General features: G+C 36.0%; 1 protein-coding gene across 2 annotated transcripts in view; it reads right to left on the bottom strand.

Annotated features, from left to right (window-relative positions):
* Positions 1–17,610, bottom strand: part of LOC148956866 (uncharacterized) — a 159,013-nt gene that overhangs the window by 95,415 nt on the left and 45,988 nt on the right. For both annotated transcript variants that reach the window (XM_089087625.1, XM_089087617.1), the window contains exon 4: positions 6,114–6,296. In XM_089087625.1, the coding sequence (XP_088943751.1) occupies positions 6,114–6,296 (183 nt within the window). The remainder of the gene's footprint in view (positions 1–6,113; positions 6,297–17,610) is intronic.

The following is a 17,610-nucleotide window of genomic DNA, read 5'->3' as shown; positions in this document are numbered from 1 at the left end:
ATAAACAAATGTGATTTTGCGTACAAGCATAGTGAGAACATGGATTTATCACTAGAACCATAAATAATAGAACAATAATTTTTGATGGAATAACCACAGGAAATAAGTATCTCTAAATCCTAAATTATTCAGTGGTTTTCCAGTTACAGCAACAGTCTTGATTTGTATGACCTTTATTTTAAATTCGTGTGACCTTTCACATTATTTAACAATTGTCCATGAGTATTTTGATGAAAATTGTCCTGCAAAATGTATTTGACGAAGAGGTGTAATAATCAGCGACATTTTGACCAGACTTGAACTTGACGATTTTTTTTTCTTTTAGGTAGAACTCAAAGAAAAAATTTACAATCAAAACAGAGAAAAATAAGGGACTCGAAATTTAAATGGATATTATATTACATAGGGGAAACTTTCTTTCAAGAAATGAATGCCAAGATAGACTTAGGGAAAACATTTGGTCGAAACATAAGAAGCTAAATCGAGATAAAAATGTGCTTGAGCAACTGCGTTGACAGAATTTATATTTTTTTTATCACTTTTCAAATTAGACTAATTGTCATTACTTTAATAGTGTTAGTTCAAACAGTATGTACGATTTGAAGAACTGAGGCAACGACATCATTAACCTTAAGGTATTCCTAAAATCCGTATGAAATTCCCCTTAAAAGAAAAGCATATTCATAATCTTCAGTAGTTTATCAGATATTTCATAGCCACCATATTTAAAAAACTAATTTATCGCATATCAGCACCTGGGACCTTATACTTTTTCCCTCCTTTTAGTACTGTCTCTAATTCTTTCTTGCATAATAAATCTTCCTTCCCTTCTAAAGGGTCGCAAATTCTTTAATCCTTTCTTTACCATTTCCTGTAATTTTATTACGGTTTAGCAAATTTTCAAATTGTTTTGACGTCTCTCTTTTACTCTCTCCTCATCAATAATCGGGGCGCCGTTCCTATCTTTAACTGGGACAAGTCCAGATTGACTATTCCTTCTCAGTTTTTTATCAAGCCAATACAATATTTTATGCAGGCTACATCTTCTAAATGTTCAGAAATTTTATCCATAACTTCCACACCAAGCTATATTTTATCCATGGCTTTACACCTGCTTGATTCATATTTTAATTTTTTTTTTCTACTTACATTCCTCTTATTTTCATATGATCTATCAGTCAAATACTTCCTGTACAAGCGCTTCATTTTCTCTATTAAAAAAAATATCTTTTTCTCTAATAATCTTAGCTGCGTTTCTAAATTTTTTCCCCAAGACACCATCTGCTACTTCATAAGCTATTATCTAAAAATATATCCACTCACTTTCTACGTTATCCAATTTAAGACGCTTTAGTTTAATATTCAACTGTTCCTGGAAAGTTTCTCTCAAATTCTCACCCTTCCCTTAAATTTAAGAGTCACAGAAATCCTAGACACTACTAGATGCTGATCTTTACTTTTAACATCAATATCAGAACTCCTATAAACTCTAGTATCTTGTGTCAATCCTGGTAATCTTCTGTTTGCAATAACATAACCAGTAAGGTATATAAGGTATATATAGTAAGGTACCAGTAAGTTATAGTCTTACCGTCACTTGAATACCACGTTAACTTATAGGACATTGTACGACCAAACACTGTATTGGTTATAACTAGATTGTTATGCCTGCAAAATTGCTGCAGTCTATAACCGTTACCATTTTCTTTTCCTTTGCAAAATTTAACTAGGCTAGGATACAATCTATTCCTATTTCTGCCAATCTGGGCGTTAAAATCTCCTATTATAAATACTCTATTTCTGCCTGGGATCCTGTTTATTTGTTTCTGCAGCTGTAAGTAAAATTCATCTGAGTCACTAGTATCTCCGTCAGCTGGTTCTACAGGAGCATATACTACATTTATACTTTTTATACATTTACATTTATATCCTGCATTTTAAAGACGTAAAAAGAACAAATAGCATTCTATTATTAATAACTTCTCAACCTAAGTCAAACTTAGCAGCTTCGTTATTCGTCATAAGACCTACTCCCAGCCTATGTACCCCTTCCTTCCTCTTTAAGGAAATAAATTCTATATTACCAAAATCTATGTTTTTACCCCTTGGATATGGATTTCTGAAACTCCTAACAAGTCAGGTTCAAAACGTCTGAATTGGCCAGTCAAAATATCAATCCACGATCCTTATTTTTTACCCTTGTGACAGACATTCCAAGTTGCAATTTTAACGTTATTTAAATCTTCGAAATTATTACGGCCTCAGGCAAAGCTTCATGGTCCCAACCCACTACACGTACCAACCTATCTTCTACAGCCTACACGAAGCCGTCAAGCCGTCTTAAAACATAACAACAAGAAGTCCCAAGGACCACCAGTATGAATGGTGGCTTTGTGCAATCCTTGGCCGATCTTGGTTTCAGCATTGTCTACCACACTTGGCGATGCTCTTCTATCAATAAAAGCCAAAATCCTGCACAAGTGATCTCAGGCAACTTACCACCGACCCTTTATATATTAATGCCTACAAAAATTAAACTGCTATGGGGTAGCAGTCCACGGTTCTGCTATGGCAAACTCGTGAAAGATCCACTGCGGCACCACTATGATGCCATGCAAGCAGGATCTCTTTGGGGGAAAAGACCTTATGACGGAACGGAAACCCAAACCCATATATATATATATATATATATATATATATATATATATATATATATATATATATATATATATATATATATATATATATATATATATATATATATATATATATATATATATATATATATATATATATATATATATATATATATATATATATATATATATATATATATATATATATATATATATATATATATATATATATATATATATATATATATATATATATATATATATATATATATATATGTATATATATATATATATATATATATATATATATATATATATATATATATATATATATATATATATATATATATATATATATATATATATATATATATATATATATATATATATATATATATATATATATATATATATATATATATATATATATATATATATATATATATATATATATATATATATATATATATATATATATATATATGTGTGTGTGTGTGTATATATATATAACTTTCTGAGTTGTTTGCTTTTATCAGTTTTATTTTATCAGGGGCGTTTTTTTGGGGGGGGGGGGCAGTTGCCCCCCCCCGATAATTTGGATAAAAAATTATTTTATATCCCAAGCCCCTTGACTATCCGGATATGAGCCCCTCTCCCCCCCCCCCAATAAAAATGTTGGAGATTTGCCCCTGAGATTTATTCGAGTTGTCTCGTGCAAATGTTTGGGAATTTTCTTCAACTTTCAAAGATAGCGCTGAAGAATAAAAGCGGATGTCCTCCCAAATCTTCACTTTTTCGTCCAGTAATTCTGTTGGCCTTGAAAATAACTTATTTCTGGTCTTTATTTCTCCAAATTCGTTTTTGTTATGGCAGGCCAATGTAGTTTACGAAATCATCTTCCCTGTCACTATCTGATAAGTTTTCACACTTCTGAGATAATAGCAAATAACTGTTCCTATTCTATATATACATAAATAATAAATATATAAATACATATGCACACATACACATGTATACAAATGATCCGCAGGACATGTCACGTAAAAATTGCTTGACAAAGAGGAAACGCTTATGAGTGTCACTCAACTGGGAAAAGGGGTCAGGTGATCAGAGCAAATAGTGTTAATCTGACAACAAGCAGGATTTCCATGTTCACCTTTCATAATTTATGAAATATATTCCTTTTGCAAGATAGAAAAAGTTTCTACACAAACGTGGAATCGATCCCCGTAATAAAGTACGAAAATTAGTCTTACGAGACGTTAAAAATACTTCACTCTGATTCGAGTTTATAGGGTCATCTTCTTTACAATAGAAGAACTGATCACACTAAAATGAAATTAATAGATAATTCTTAGCTTACAGTCCCTGCATTGATTGTTCCTTTGGCAAGAAAAGCTATAGCCTGTGCAATATAAAATTTTTATATTAACTCTCTTTTTTATGAACGAGTTAGAACTATCAGTTACCCTGTTTGTTTTTTAGCCTTATTTTTTTAGCAGTTTAGCTGCAAATTTCTCTTATCCCTAATTGTTTTTTTGCTCACACGAATTCTAAACAATATGCTTAAACAATGCAGAATATCCTAACAGATATTATGATACAAGGTAAGGATGCGAGTCTTTCTATATAAGCATTTTTTCTAACATATTTTCAAATAAAACAAAATATGCGAGCTCCCCTCCAATATGGGCTACCAGTTTTGGCCAAATTAAAAAAAAAAAAAAAAAATTGAGTGTAAGTAGGCTAGCTGTACAACCATTTGGTTATATTGCAACACTGCTGCCCTTGAGTGGAGAAGCTTTCAGACAGATAGCGGATGAAATTATAAATAAAAGTGATGCTTTTCATGGGAATCAACTAAGTTTTCAGTACAGTATAAAATGCTTGTACAATGTATAACATAAGACAAAAAAAGGTTGGTTGGTAGATATTTGCACCAGAAAAACAAGAGAATTTACAAGTAAAGAATGATCTGACTAAAAAATTTTCGTTTTTTTTAAGCTTAATATTTTCCACAAAAGACCAGATTATGTTTCAAAACAGTTTAGTTATTTATCTCTTCAGAATTTGAATTCTCTTGTCAGTAAATAAGTTTCTTAAATATGGTGGCTATGAAGTTAGAAATTAGTTGCTGAAGATTATGAATATTATTTTTCAAAAGGGGAAATTCCTTGCGATTTTAGTAAAATCCTAATTAAACCAATGTATAAGAAAGATGATCAGAGTGAGTGTTGTAATAATCGAGGCATTAGTCTGGTCTCTGTAGGTAACAAATTATTAATAATATGATACTTTTTAAACTGAGAGATGTTGTAGACAAAGTTATAAGCCAAGAGCAGTTCGGTTTTAGGAGGGGTAGAGGATGTGTCGACCAAATTTTCTCTCTTAGGGTAATAATTTGGAAATGCCTGAGTTATCAAACACCTTTGGTCCTCAGTTTTATAGATTATGAGCAAGCGTTCGATTCTGTTGATGGAAGAGCTTTAGCGAAGGTCTTATCCTTGTATGGTATACCAAACAAATACATTAAAGTGATTAGTGCTATGTACGAGAATAACACAGCTGCGGTCAAGGCAGGAAGTGTGGTTAGCAGCTGGTTTTGTATTAAATCAGCAATTAAACAGGGTTGTGTTCTATCCCACTTTATAATGGATCATTTTGATGGATTTGTCTTAAGGAGCACAGTAAAGACAATGGGAGAAGACAGAATCGAACAGGGATGAAGATTTGCTAAATGTTTTCCTTAGAAATTGCCTACGGATTATTCTGGGTACCTGGCTGACTGATCATAATTCAAATAGTAGGCTGCATCTAATCTCGCTTCCTAGGACTATAATGAGAGCAAGTTTGAGATGGCTAGGGCAGGCTCTATGGATGAAGGATGACAGATTGCCGAGGATTGTCCTTTTCGGCCAGCTGCCTAGGACTAAACGGAAAGGATGTCGTCCGCGGTTGGGGTGGGAGGGTTTCGTAAAGAAAGATTTAAGGAAAATGGGAACTTTCTGGGAGGGTGCAAAGAGGGAAACTTTGAAAAGATTAGGATGGAAGAGGAGCGTGCGCAGCTGTTTTGGCCTCAGGCAGCTTGGTGCTGCGGTGAGCTGTTAGTAGAAGTAGTAGCATTATTTGATATGACCATGTTTTCCCATATTTTTAAAAGGACGCTAATTCCTTTGCTGTTTTGACAAGTCGAGTAGCCCCAAAATGAATTCCTTCGTACGTACCTGAAGAAACCTAAAATGTTAATGTAGCTGACAAAAGAAACAAACAATTATGTCTACAACATTTGAGAAAAATCCCAAGGAGTGGTGGACTTGCCAGGTGCATATTCCAAAAAATGTTAAAAGTTCTAGTGCCCTTTTTAAGCGATCAAAAAGATTGGAGGGCGACTAATCGCCCATCAATCTGAAAAATTATTTGAATTTTCCACCTATGAGCTTATTTCAAACTAATTAGGGACATGCAAAGATTCCTTACTACTTAGTGATTGCTCATATCCTTTAGTGAAATAAAGCAATGCTTTGGCAGCTCTTTCTGGCGTCTTGAGCAGGCCATCCCTCTCAGGATCCTCACCAACGCTGATAAGAAGATTTTTATACATTCCGGTCATCCTTGGTAAGTCAGTTTCTCTTCTTGCCTCTTTAGTTCCGTCGTTTGTATCTACAAATGGTAAGTATATTTAATGGCTTAGAGGCAAATCGAGAACATTCCACATCATTGAAATCTAAACTGAAAAGACAATTTGCGTATTTTGCCGAACTCCACGCAACAAAACTACATGTTTTGAGCTTTTAAGAGTTATACGTTTAGAAGCTTTAGAAATGGACAAGTTTTTTTTTTAAATTTAAGTTTGCTTCATTGGTTAGACTATCCCTACTGACCTGCATTTTTTTGTTTGTGTTTGGTTTATATTTTTCATCTTTTATTTATTTGTGCATTATTTCTTTTGAATGTTTTAATTTTAAACTTTATTATTTTTTTTATCCATCTATGGCTTTATTTATTTTTTACAGTCAATACAAGGCAAATTACTGTCAATGCTTAACTGATAATAAACTGGGGCAAAAATTTACTTTGCCAAAGTTTTCCTCATTTAAATATTGAATAAATTTTGTTCAAATGCGCGTCCCTGATTTTAACTCTAAAATTATCAAGATTTTTTAGCACTGGATTATTTGGACTGAAAAGCAGGTAACACTCTGTAACACTGAATGGCACAATGTGCTTATTGATACCGGGACACTCGATACTTATCTTGATGTAAAAACAAACATACAATTAGGAATTAAAAAGCCAGACAAAGCAGGTGGAGTCAAATCTAGCAGTAATTAGCTTAGGTTGAAGAAACGTCCATATGTTTGACTGCAATGCCTGAGACAGGCCATAGTTATACCAATAATATACCAATCAATAGAAAAACAAGATTTAAGACCTTTAATTTAACGTTTCTATAGCACTAAAAAAGGGAAAATGGAAAAGGCAAAAATTTGATTCGAAAAGCCTACAACAATAGTAATTTGCTTTCAAATGGTCTCCATTGAAACTATGTCTTACATCTTTTGCCATATCAATTTAAAAAAACTTTCCAAAAGTAGAGTTTTTCAAAGACTTGTAAAGGCCATATTAAACTTAAGATCTGCAGATACAAATACCTGTTAAAATTCAAACTAGAAACGGCAAGATATTACTATTAGTGAATAAATAAAACCAAAACGAATAGAAATTAAATAAACAATCATAGCAAAAAAACTAACAAAAAGTACTAACATAAATGAATAAATTACAATAAATTACTATTAAAGAATAAATGAGACTGAAAAAAACACAAATCATATAAAGAATCATAGAAAACAAACATACAGCAGGTAGCAATATAAATGGATAAATAAATCTTAAAACAAGTGAAACTTAAATTGAATATGCAAATCAAGCTTAAAAGAAACAAAAATTAAAACAAGTAAGACTGTGGTTTCTAATCCCATTCGGAACTGTTAAAGTCTAAGGTCGACAATTTCAGTGGTACTTCACTGGACATAAATTATATATAAAATATTTTCTTTTGAACTTATTATGATATTGAAAATATACACAAGTACTAGAGTAAAGTTATATTTTAGACAGGTGAGCTTTCAGCAATTACTGTTTAATACTTAGTTTAATTTCATTAGTTCTTTCCGAGACTTCGAGACAAATATAGTTTCACTACAAACAAGAGTTTGGATACTGCACCTTTTCTTAACTGTAAAAGTCTAAAGCCTACTCCGTCATTAACACTTCACAGAAAACGATTTATATGACAAATATTTTCTTTTGTACTTATTACAACATTGAAGATAAACATAAAAATTAGAGTAGAATCAAATTTCGAAGTGATGAACCTTCAGCAATTAATATCATTACATAACAAATATTCAGTTTAATTTCATTAGTTTTTTCCAACACTGTTCAATACAGATCTAGCATCGCTACAAACAAGAGTTTGGATGCTGCCCCCTTTCTTGACTGTAAAAATCTAAAACCTACTGCGTCATTGGCGCTTTACTGAAAACGAATTATATTACAAATATTTTCTTTTGTACTTATTACAACAATGAAAATAAACATAAAAATTAGAGTAGAATTAAATTTTGAAGTGATAAGCTTTCAGCAATTACTGTCAAATACTTAGTTTAATTTCATTAGTTCTTTCCGAGACTGTTCAAGACAAATGTAGTATCACTACAAACAAGAGTTTGGATACTGCCCCCTTTCTTGACTGTATAAATCTAAAGCCTACTCCTTCATTGGCGCTTCACTGAAAACGAATTATATTACAAATATTTTATTTTCCAATTATTACAGCATTGAAAATGAAAATGAAATTACAGCAAAATAAAATCTTGAACTGATTATCTTTCAACAGTTAATAGCATTAAATATCAAACATTCAGTTTGATTTTATTTGTACTTTCCAAGACTATTCAAGAGACATAAATTTTTCAGTAAAGCGTCAATGATGCAGTAGATTTTAGACTTTTACACTGAAAGAAGGAGGCAAAACCTAAACTCTTGTTTGTAGTGATTTTTGTTCGTTTCATGCTTGATTTGCTTATTCAATTTAAATTTCACTCGTTTTAAGATTTATTTATTCATTTATATTAGTACCTATTGTATGTACGGAAAGCATACAGAATGACTGGCGTGCTAGCATCACATTGCCGCTCTGGAAACGTAAGGGCAGCGTCAAATCTGCACCAGCTATCTTGGGATCACGCTTCTCTCCGTTCCAGGTAAACTCTTCGCAATGTCACTCCTGGACAGGTGTTCCTCCTTTTTGCGTAGAAAGAGAAGAGTCCAGCAGCCCGGATTCATGCCCGACAGGTCGACGACGGAGCATATTTTCACTATGCACCAGTTGATCGAGAAGACGCGAGAGTTCTACCGAAATCAAAGTGATCACCGTTCACTTTGGCTGATACTAAGAACTACGGGTCTACCCAAGAAATATTGCTCACTGTTTGAAAAGCTGCATGAGGATACGGAAAGCTGCATGCAAGTCAATGGAAGACGCAGTCCCACATTCTCTGTGAAGACTGGCGTCCGGCAAGGTTGCGCCGCCGCTCCAGATCTTTTCAACTGCGTCATAGATATGACCAGCACGAAGAATCACCTTCAGTTCGGTCTTCAGTTCGGAGACCGAATACTTTCTAATTCTGAATTCACCGACGACATAGCGCTAGTTGCGAACACCGTCGAAAAGGTCACCAAAGCTCTCCAGGTGCTCTCATTAGAAGCCTCGAAAGTTGGACTGAAGATCAACTGGCAGAAAACCAAAGTCATGCTCCTTGAGCCCCCACGTCCCGTTCTACTGTAAAGGAAGTCAACATCGGAAGCAACCGAGTAGATGTGGTTGAAGACTTCACTTACCTGGGATCTATTCTGTCGAAGGATGGCTTGATCACAAAAGAGCTTACATCTCGATTAGCAAAAGCGTCAGCACTTGTTGGGAGGCTTAGCAGCATCTGGCGAAAGCCAAACATAAGCCGGTTTACCAAAATGCGCATTTACAATGTGTCAGTCAGCACCGTACTTCTGTAAGGAGCGGAGACGTGGCCAGCTGCAAAATCTATCCTCAGCACCATCAAAGTCGTACAGACGAAACAACTCCGAAGAATCGAAGGACTTCATTGGACTGACTTCGTTAGCAATCAGACTCTCCTGTCACGTACCGCTCAAACTCCTTTCTCGATGCAGCTGACCAAGCGTACTGTTCGGTGGTACGGCCACCTCCTTTGCATGTCACGCGATGCCCCAGCACGGGTCGCATTCAACTTCGACCCCACCCTACACGGATGGAAGCGGCCCAGAGGACGCCGTCCCCCACTAGGTGGAAAGACAAAGCCGATGAATTCCTCACCTAAGCCCACATCCCGGTGGAAGAAGCTGCGAGCCTGGCAAGCGATAGGTCAACCTGGAGGCGCCTGGTCTCATCGTTCTCTACGCCGAACTCTCGGCAGGAGCCTTAAGTAAGTTAAGTAAGCATTGTATGTTTGTTTGCTATGATTGTTTATTTATTTTCTGTTCGTTTTGGGTCTCATTTATTCTTTAATAGCAATTTCTTGTAATTTATTCATTTATATTAGTACTTGTTGTATACTTTTTTGCTATGATTGTTTATTTAATTTCTGTTCGTTTTTGGTTTATTTATTCTTTAATTGTAATTTCTTGTCGTTTCTAGTTTGAATTTTAACAGGTATTTGTATTTGCTGATCTTAAGTTTAAAATGCCTTTGCTTTTCTTTGAAATACTTCTTTTTCGGAAAGCTTATTTATTGTTGTTCGTTTTTGATTGCAAAAAGTTTCAAGTTTTTAGAAAATGTCTTATTTCAAAATCATTTTTTTTTTACCATCAAACTTTTTCAAGTTTCAAAGTATGAAAACTAGTATCAAATTACCACAATATCGAAGTTAAGAAAGCATCTAAGTAAACAAGGTATCAAAGGAAACAAAGTATCAAAGTAACAATAAGCAAGTTCAACAACTTAGTCATTTCCGAGGGGCCGGGGGGAGGTTTCAAACCCGGGCGCATAATTATTTAGCATTTGAACTATTTTGAACAAAATGGCTATTTCAAAATTTTGACCGGATGCCGTCTGAGAAAGTGGAGCGTGGGCTAATTGCCCATTGATCACTTTTGACTCTTAAAAAAAGAACTAAAAGTTTCAATTTCGGATCAAATGAGCCCCCTCCAAAGTTAATACGTCCACCCTTCCACAAAAAACTTATATTTTAATAATGGGCAACTTACATAAGTTACAATCATTTCCCTGGGGGCTATGGAGGATTTCTCAACCCCCAAGTTATAAAAATTGGAACTTAGGACTATTTTGAACAAAATGACTATTTTAAAACTTTTATAAGATGTATTTGGTGGAAGTCGAATGAACTTCCTCCAAAGTTTATACGACCACGCCTTCCACAGAAGCTTTATCAATCAATTAATATCCTTATTGCCCCCCCCCCCCAAAAAAAACACAAGGGTTCAATACGAAGTAGATGAGAAGACAAAAAAATATACAGAAAGAAGAATAAACTAACAAAGAAAACTATACTACCAAGAATAGATTCAAATATTTCTACTAACTCATAGAAGGATGGAGGCTGTGTGTCCTAGAAAGCCTAGAAAAATAGCGATCGCGATGCTGCTCAGCCACGGTTAGTGGCTCAGTTAACCCATATGCTGACACTAGACTTTTGTTTAGCCCATAGGGGTATACACAAAAGAAAGTTCGCGAAACAGAAATATACGGATCTAATAGTTTTTTTTATCAGTAGCCGTAAACATATTCCAAAATGAAGTCAATGCCAGGACACGAGGCATCGCGAAAGCGTTGTAGACACGGGCGAGAATACGCCTGCTGTAGCTTTACAGTAAACTAGCACACCAAACGCATTTCTAAGTTTCTCAGTTAGATGAGAGATAAGGAGAGCCCTTGTCGTTTTTACACTAGGGAGGTTTTGTCAACACTAAAGAATAACTATTTTAATTAATTCACCTCTTGACTAATTCGGATATAATGGCCCGCTCAAAATTTTGATTGGATGTGTTTGGGGAACAGAGGGCGCGGAAAGGGGGGGGGGCTTGATGCCCTCCAATCACGTTTGACTTTCAAAAATGGCGCTAGAAATTATTATTTCCAATTGAATGAGCCCCCTCTGAGGCTTATAATACCACCCGTTGCATATGAAGTGCCTCTAGAGAAAATAATGGGAGCCTTATGGCGTTGGGGTTGGTGGGGGGAGGCTAGTTGCCATCGGATCACTTTTGACTATTAAAAAGAGAACTAGAACTTTCAATATCTAATCATTTTAGTCCCCTCCGAAGTTTATACGAGCACCTTTTCCGTAAAAACTTTATATGCCCTTGGGCATAAGTTACAACCCTTCCCCTGGGTTTTGGAGGGGGGACCCCAAAGTTTTCTCATCTGATTGTTGGATATTTCAAACAAGATGACTATCTCAAAATTTTGATCAGATGCATTTGGGGAAAAGAGGGGGGGGGTACATGTCCGCCGATCACTTTTGACGAATCTTAAAAAGATAAATCGAAATTTCAATTTCCAATCAAATGAGCCACCTCTGTTGTTTATACGACCACCCCTTACAAAAAACCTAATCTGCCCCCGGGGCATAACTTACAACACTTCCTCCAGGCTCTGGGGGGCTGTATTGAGCCCTGTGTTTTCGATATTTGATCTTTAAACTATTCTGAACAAAATGGGTAGCTCAAAATTTTGATCAGAAGCATTTGGGGAAAAAAGAGGCCTTGAGATGGGGGGGACTAGTTACCCTACGATCACTTTTGACTCTTAAAAAGGGTACTAGAAATTTCGATTTAAAATCGAATGAGCCCCTCCGAAGTTTAAACTACCATTCCTTCCATAAAAACCTTATATGTCCCCGGGGCATAATTTACAACACTTGCCCCCCAGGTTTTGGTGGGCTGTGTTATCCCTGGAGTCTTTGCTATATGATCGTTGGTCTATTTTGAACAAAATGGCTATATAAAAATTCAATCGGGCGCATTTGGGGAAAAGAGGGTTGGCAGGGGAGGGGGATATTTGCAATCGGATCACTTTTGAATCTTAAAAAGAGAATTGCAACTTTCAATTTCTAATCATTTGAGTCCCCTCCGAGGTTTATAAGACCACTTCTTCCACAAAAACTTTACATACTCCCAGGGCATAAGTTACAACCCGTCTCCCACGCTCTAGGGGACGTCCCCCGAAATTTTTGTTATTTAATCTCTGAAGTTTATACGACCTACCCTTACATAAATGCCTTATATGCCCTCGGGGCATTACTTAGAACACTTGCCCCAGGGCTCTGGGGTTTGTGTCGACTCCGGAGTTTTTATTATCTGATTTTTGAACTATTTATAACAAAATGACTATCTCAAAATTTTTATGGGATGGGTTTAGGGGAAAAGGGCGTGGGGAGGGGGGCTAGTTGCCCTCTGTTGACTTTTGAAAAGTGAACTAAAACTTTCAATTTTTAGTCAAATGAGCCTCTCTGAAGTTTATACGAGCATTCCTTCTATAAGAACCATTTATGCCCCCAGGGCATAACTTACAACTCCTGCCCCATGGCCCTGGGGCGTTGTGTCGACCCCGGAGTTTTGTTATATGATCTTTGAGCTAATTTTAACAAAATGGCCATGTCAAAACTTTTATCGGATGTATCTAGGGAAAAGTGTGCGAGGGGGGGCTAGTTGCCCTCTGATCTCTTTTAACTCTTAATAAAGTAAACTCGAACTTTCAATTTCCAATCAAATGAGCCCTCTCTGAATTTTATAAGAGCATCCCTTTTATAAAAGTCAGATGTGCCCCAGGGCATAACTTACTTGCCCCTGGGCCAGGGGGGCTTAGTCGACCTCGGAGTTTTTATTATCTGATGTTTTAACTATTTTTAACAAAATGGCTATCTTAGAATTATATCGCATGTATTTGGGGAAAAAAAGCTGTGGGGCGGAGGGGGGGGGGGCTAGTTGCCCTCGGATCTCTTTTGAGTCTTAAAAAATGAAGTAGAACTTTCAATTTCTAATCAAATGAGCCCTCTCTGAAGTTTATACGAGCATACCTTCTATAAGAACCACATATGCCCCCAGGATATAACTTAAAACACTTGCCCCCAGGCCCTGGGGGTTTTTGTTAACCCTGGAGTTTTTATTATGTGATGTTTGAACTATTTTTAATAGTATGGCTATCTCAAAATTATTATCGTATGGGTTTGGGGAAAAAGACGTGGGGGGGGGGGCGAGATGTCCTCTGATCTCTTTTGAGTCTTAAAAAGTGGACCAGAATTTTCGATTTCCTATCAAATGAACCCTCTCTGAGGTTTATACGATTATCCCTTCCATAAGAACCATACATGCCCCCTGGTCATAACTTACAACACTTGCCCCCGGGCCCTGGGGGGCTGTGTCGACCCTGGAGTTTTTATTATATGATATTTGAACTGTTTTTAAGAAAAAATAATATCTCAAAATCTGTATCAAAAGTATTTAAGGAATAAAGGGCGTGTGGGGCTATTTGCCCTCCGAACACTTTTGACTCTTAAAAAGAGCATTAGAACCGATTTCCAATCAAATGAGCCCCTTCTGAAGTTTATACGACAACCCCTTCCGCATGAAGTGCCTCTGGAAAAAAATAATAATAAATGAAAAATTAATAAAACATTGTAGCCGTTAGGCCTTTACTATAGGCAACGCTATAGCGTGGCCTCTGATTCATCCTTTAGATGGGAAATCAGCTATTTCAAGCTTCTATCTGTTTTAACTAAAAAACAATAATCATGCCTTAAATTTTGTACTTGAAAGTGGAAAATTATGCCGATGTTTATCCAAGAGCAATGAAGATTGAGTACGATTCGTGAAGGCACCTTGTGACGCTGTTTTGTTCATGCGATTCTTCTGTCCCGGCTACAATACAAAGAGAACTTTGCCATCGAATTCACTAAAATGCTTACAAAAAGAGCTGGTGGTGAGTTGTTAGAGAAGATACCGTCTTCAAAAGGGGCATAAACTCTCTCCCTTCAGATGAACAGGATTAAAATCCAAAATTCTCAGTCAAAGACTGAAGCTCTTGCTAAGGACTTTACCCAGTTGTCAAGTCATGATATATAATATTGAAATACTGTCTTTACGCAGTGTAACACCAAAATAGCCGTGTCTCTTTCTGTTTTTTTTTTTTTCGATTCCTTCCCAAGAGTGTGTATGCCCACCTCCGCCATCCTTGTTCTCAAGCCAAATAGTAGCCCTATCCGTGCTGACTCATATAGGGGAACAAGCCTCTTTTCTTGAATTGGTAAGGTCTGGGAGTCCATTTACCGTAAACCTTCAGATATACATGGGGTCAAATAACATTATTAGCGGCAAATAGTATGGATTCAGCCAGAAATGTCCGACACTAGACTGCCTTTTTTGGGAAATGTTAAGGAGGAGGGGGGGGGTGTTGAACTAACAAAACACTACGTGCACGCTACTACTACTGCTTCTAGTACCACTCCTACTGCAACTACTGATGACTAAGACTAATTATGACTGCGACTGTGATTACTTGTGACTACAAACCACGAGTTTTGACAGTGACTACTTATAAGTGAAACTACTTTCGACTGCAACTTCCAACTACTTGAGACTTCTTGTGACTACGACTATTTTTGATTGCGAATATTCACGACTACGACTACTGACGACTGCCACTGCGATTGCGACTGCAAGTACTAGCGACTGTGACTGATTATGCGTGACTCATTCTACATGCAACGGCAACTACTTAAAACTGCTACTTCTAGCGACTCTGACTGCTTGCGACTACCAGTACTTTTGCGACTGAGACTCCGACTCATGCGACTACGACTTATAGCAACAGCAAGCTGCGACTGCTTGGGACTGCATCTACAACTACTTACGACTGCGGCTGCGACTATGAATGCAATTTTTTGAATGCAATTGCGACGACTGCTTGCTGTTGCGAATGCGACTGCTTACGACTGTGACTACTGCTACTACTAGTATTTTGATTGTGACTGCTACTTCTACTGCTGCAACTACTACTACTTCTAGTAAGAACTAATACTACAGCAACTAGTAAACTACATCGAAAGAGTTTAAGTACATCCAGGTTGTCCCAATGGCATAAAGGCAATATTTCGGGAACAGAATAGGATATTAAGTAGAACTTAGAGGGAAAGTTGAAGGGGATATAAAACTAAATAAAAAGATACTATATGAATCTAGATTGCCAAAAGGAGATGGAACAGCTAAGGCTACTACGTGGAACTTTCAAGGCGTGTTGTTGGGGATGTTGAACTAAATCAAGACACAATATTCATCCAAGGTTGTCCAAAGGGTATAACTGCTATACCTAAGGAAAAGTTAAGCGTCAAGTTCAAATTTTCAAGGCATGCCAAGGGGGGGGGGGGTATTGAACCAAAAAAATGAAACTGTGTGCACCCAGGATGTTAAAAGGACGTAACTGAAATATCTCAGGAATGGCAAAGAATGTTGAATCGAAAATTTCATGAAATCTTGAGGGGTTGTTGAACTAAATTAAAAGACACTATGTGCATCCATGGTTGTTAAAAGGTGTATCTGCGATATATCAGGAACGCAAAAGGCGATTCAAAATTTCAGAGCATGCTGAAGGGGGTGGTCAATTAATATTTTCCAGGTTGTAACAAGATGGTGGTCAGCATGCTTACGCCCAATAAAAGCACAAAGACTATGCAGATATTTAATCCATTTCTTTCAATAATATCCCAAGTACTTATACGCCCAAATTTGCCTAAAATATAAATAACAAGCCAAAATCTAGATTGTTGCGGAAAAAAGCCGGAAAAATCTTAACAAATATTCCTATTATTAACCAATGAATAAAACTATGTCAATTAAAAACGAATTGAATTTAACTTATAAAAAACATTTGCCATAAAAAGTTTCTCAAAGAAGAGTAAAGAGCCAAATTAAACCTAAGACGGGAAGAAATAAAGCCAAATTGTGACTCAAATGTAAAATCAAGATACTAATTGCAAAATGAATATCTACATGTCATTAGTTCTTTTCAGTAATCTTGGTTGTTATGATAATTTTCTTTCTCTTTTTGCTGATACTATGACAAATAAAATCACAGGACGAGAACAATTGTTTTTATTAAAGGGCAAATTTTGATTTAATCTTGAGAAGGCACAAGGGACCTTTGCCCTAATCCTGTTTGTGGTAGTGTTTGTTCGTTATAAGTTTGATTATTTATTATGATTTCTGTACGTTTGGGTTTTACTTATATATTGGCACTGGTTTATATTCAAAGAAGCAACTGGTTTATATCCAAAGAAGCAACCTTTCACTAGGTCCTTTCAAAAGATATGTTTATTACATCATGTTGTATATGAAGATATTGTTTTGGTAAAAATTGCATTTTATTTAAATATTATCTTTTGTTGATAACAGAAGCACTAGATATAGCCATTTCCTTTCAAATGAATCCTTAAACATCTCTCTATGGTGTTTTAGCACCCTCCTAGCGGCTATAGAAAAAAAGAGAGAATAAGAAATGGATTTCCTTGTTGCTGAAGATGGGAGGCTGTAATTCTTGTAAATATAATTTTACAGTTTTTTTTACGCATTTTCAAACTTGCAATCAGCGGCATGTAAAATAATAGGATGTGCAAAAAATGCTATCTAGGGGCATAATGAAAGAAAGCGTAGGATGGCTAGGCAACGTTTAATTGATGACAGATAACACTGTTCGACAAATTGAGCTTTATTGTCATCCATATGGAGCCAACAAAAATAGAGCCAGCCAATTGTAATTATATTACAATTAAATTACTATTTTGCATCTTCGAATTACTTTGAAAAGCTCCTTTTGGGCCAAAGGTTTTTTTTTAATTAATAATAATACCATACTGGTTTATGGGGGCTTGACCTATCGAGT

Source organism: Artemia sp. Qi Xiang Cuo, chromosome 1 (assembly GCF_049724085.1).
Source record: "Artemia sp. Qi Xiang Cuo chromosome 1, ASM4972408v1, whole genome shotgun sequence".
NCBI classification, from domain to species: Eukaryota; Metazoa; Arthropoda; class Branchiopoda; order Anostraca; family Artemiidae; genus Artemia; species Artemia sp. Qi Xiang Cuo.
The sequence above is the reverse complement of the archived record's forward strand: the minus strand, read 5'-3'. Positions and strand labels throughout refer to the sequence as shown.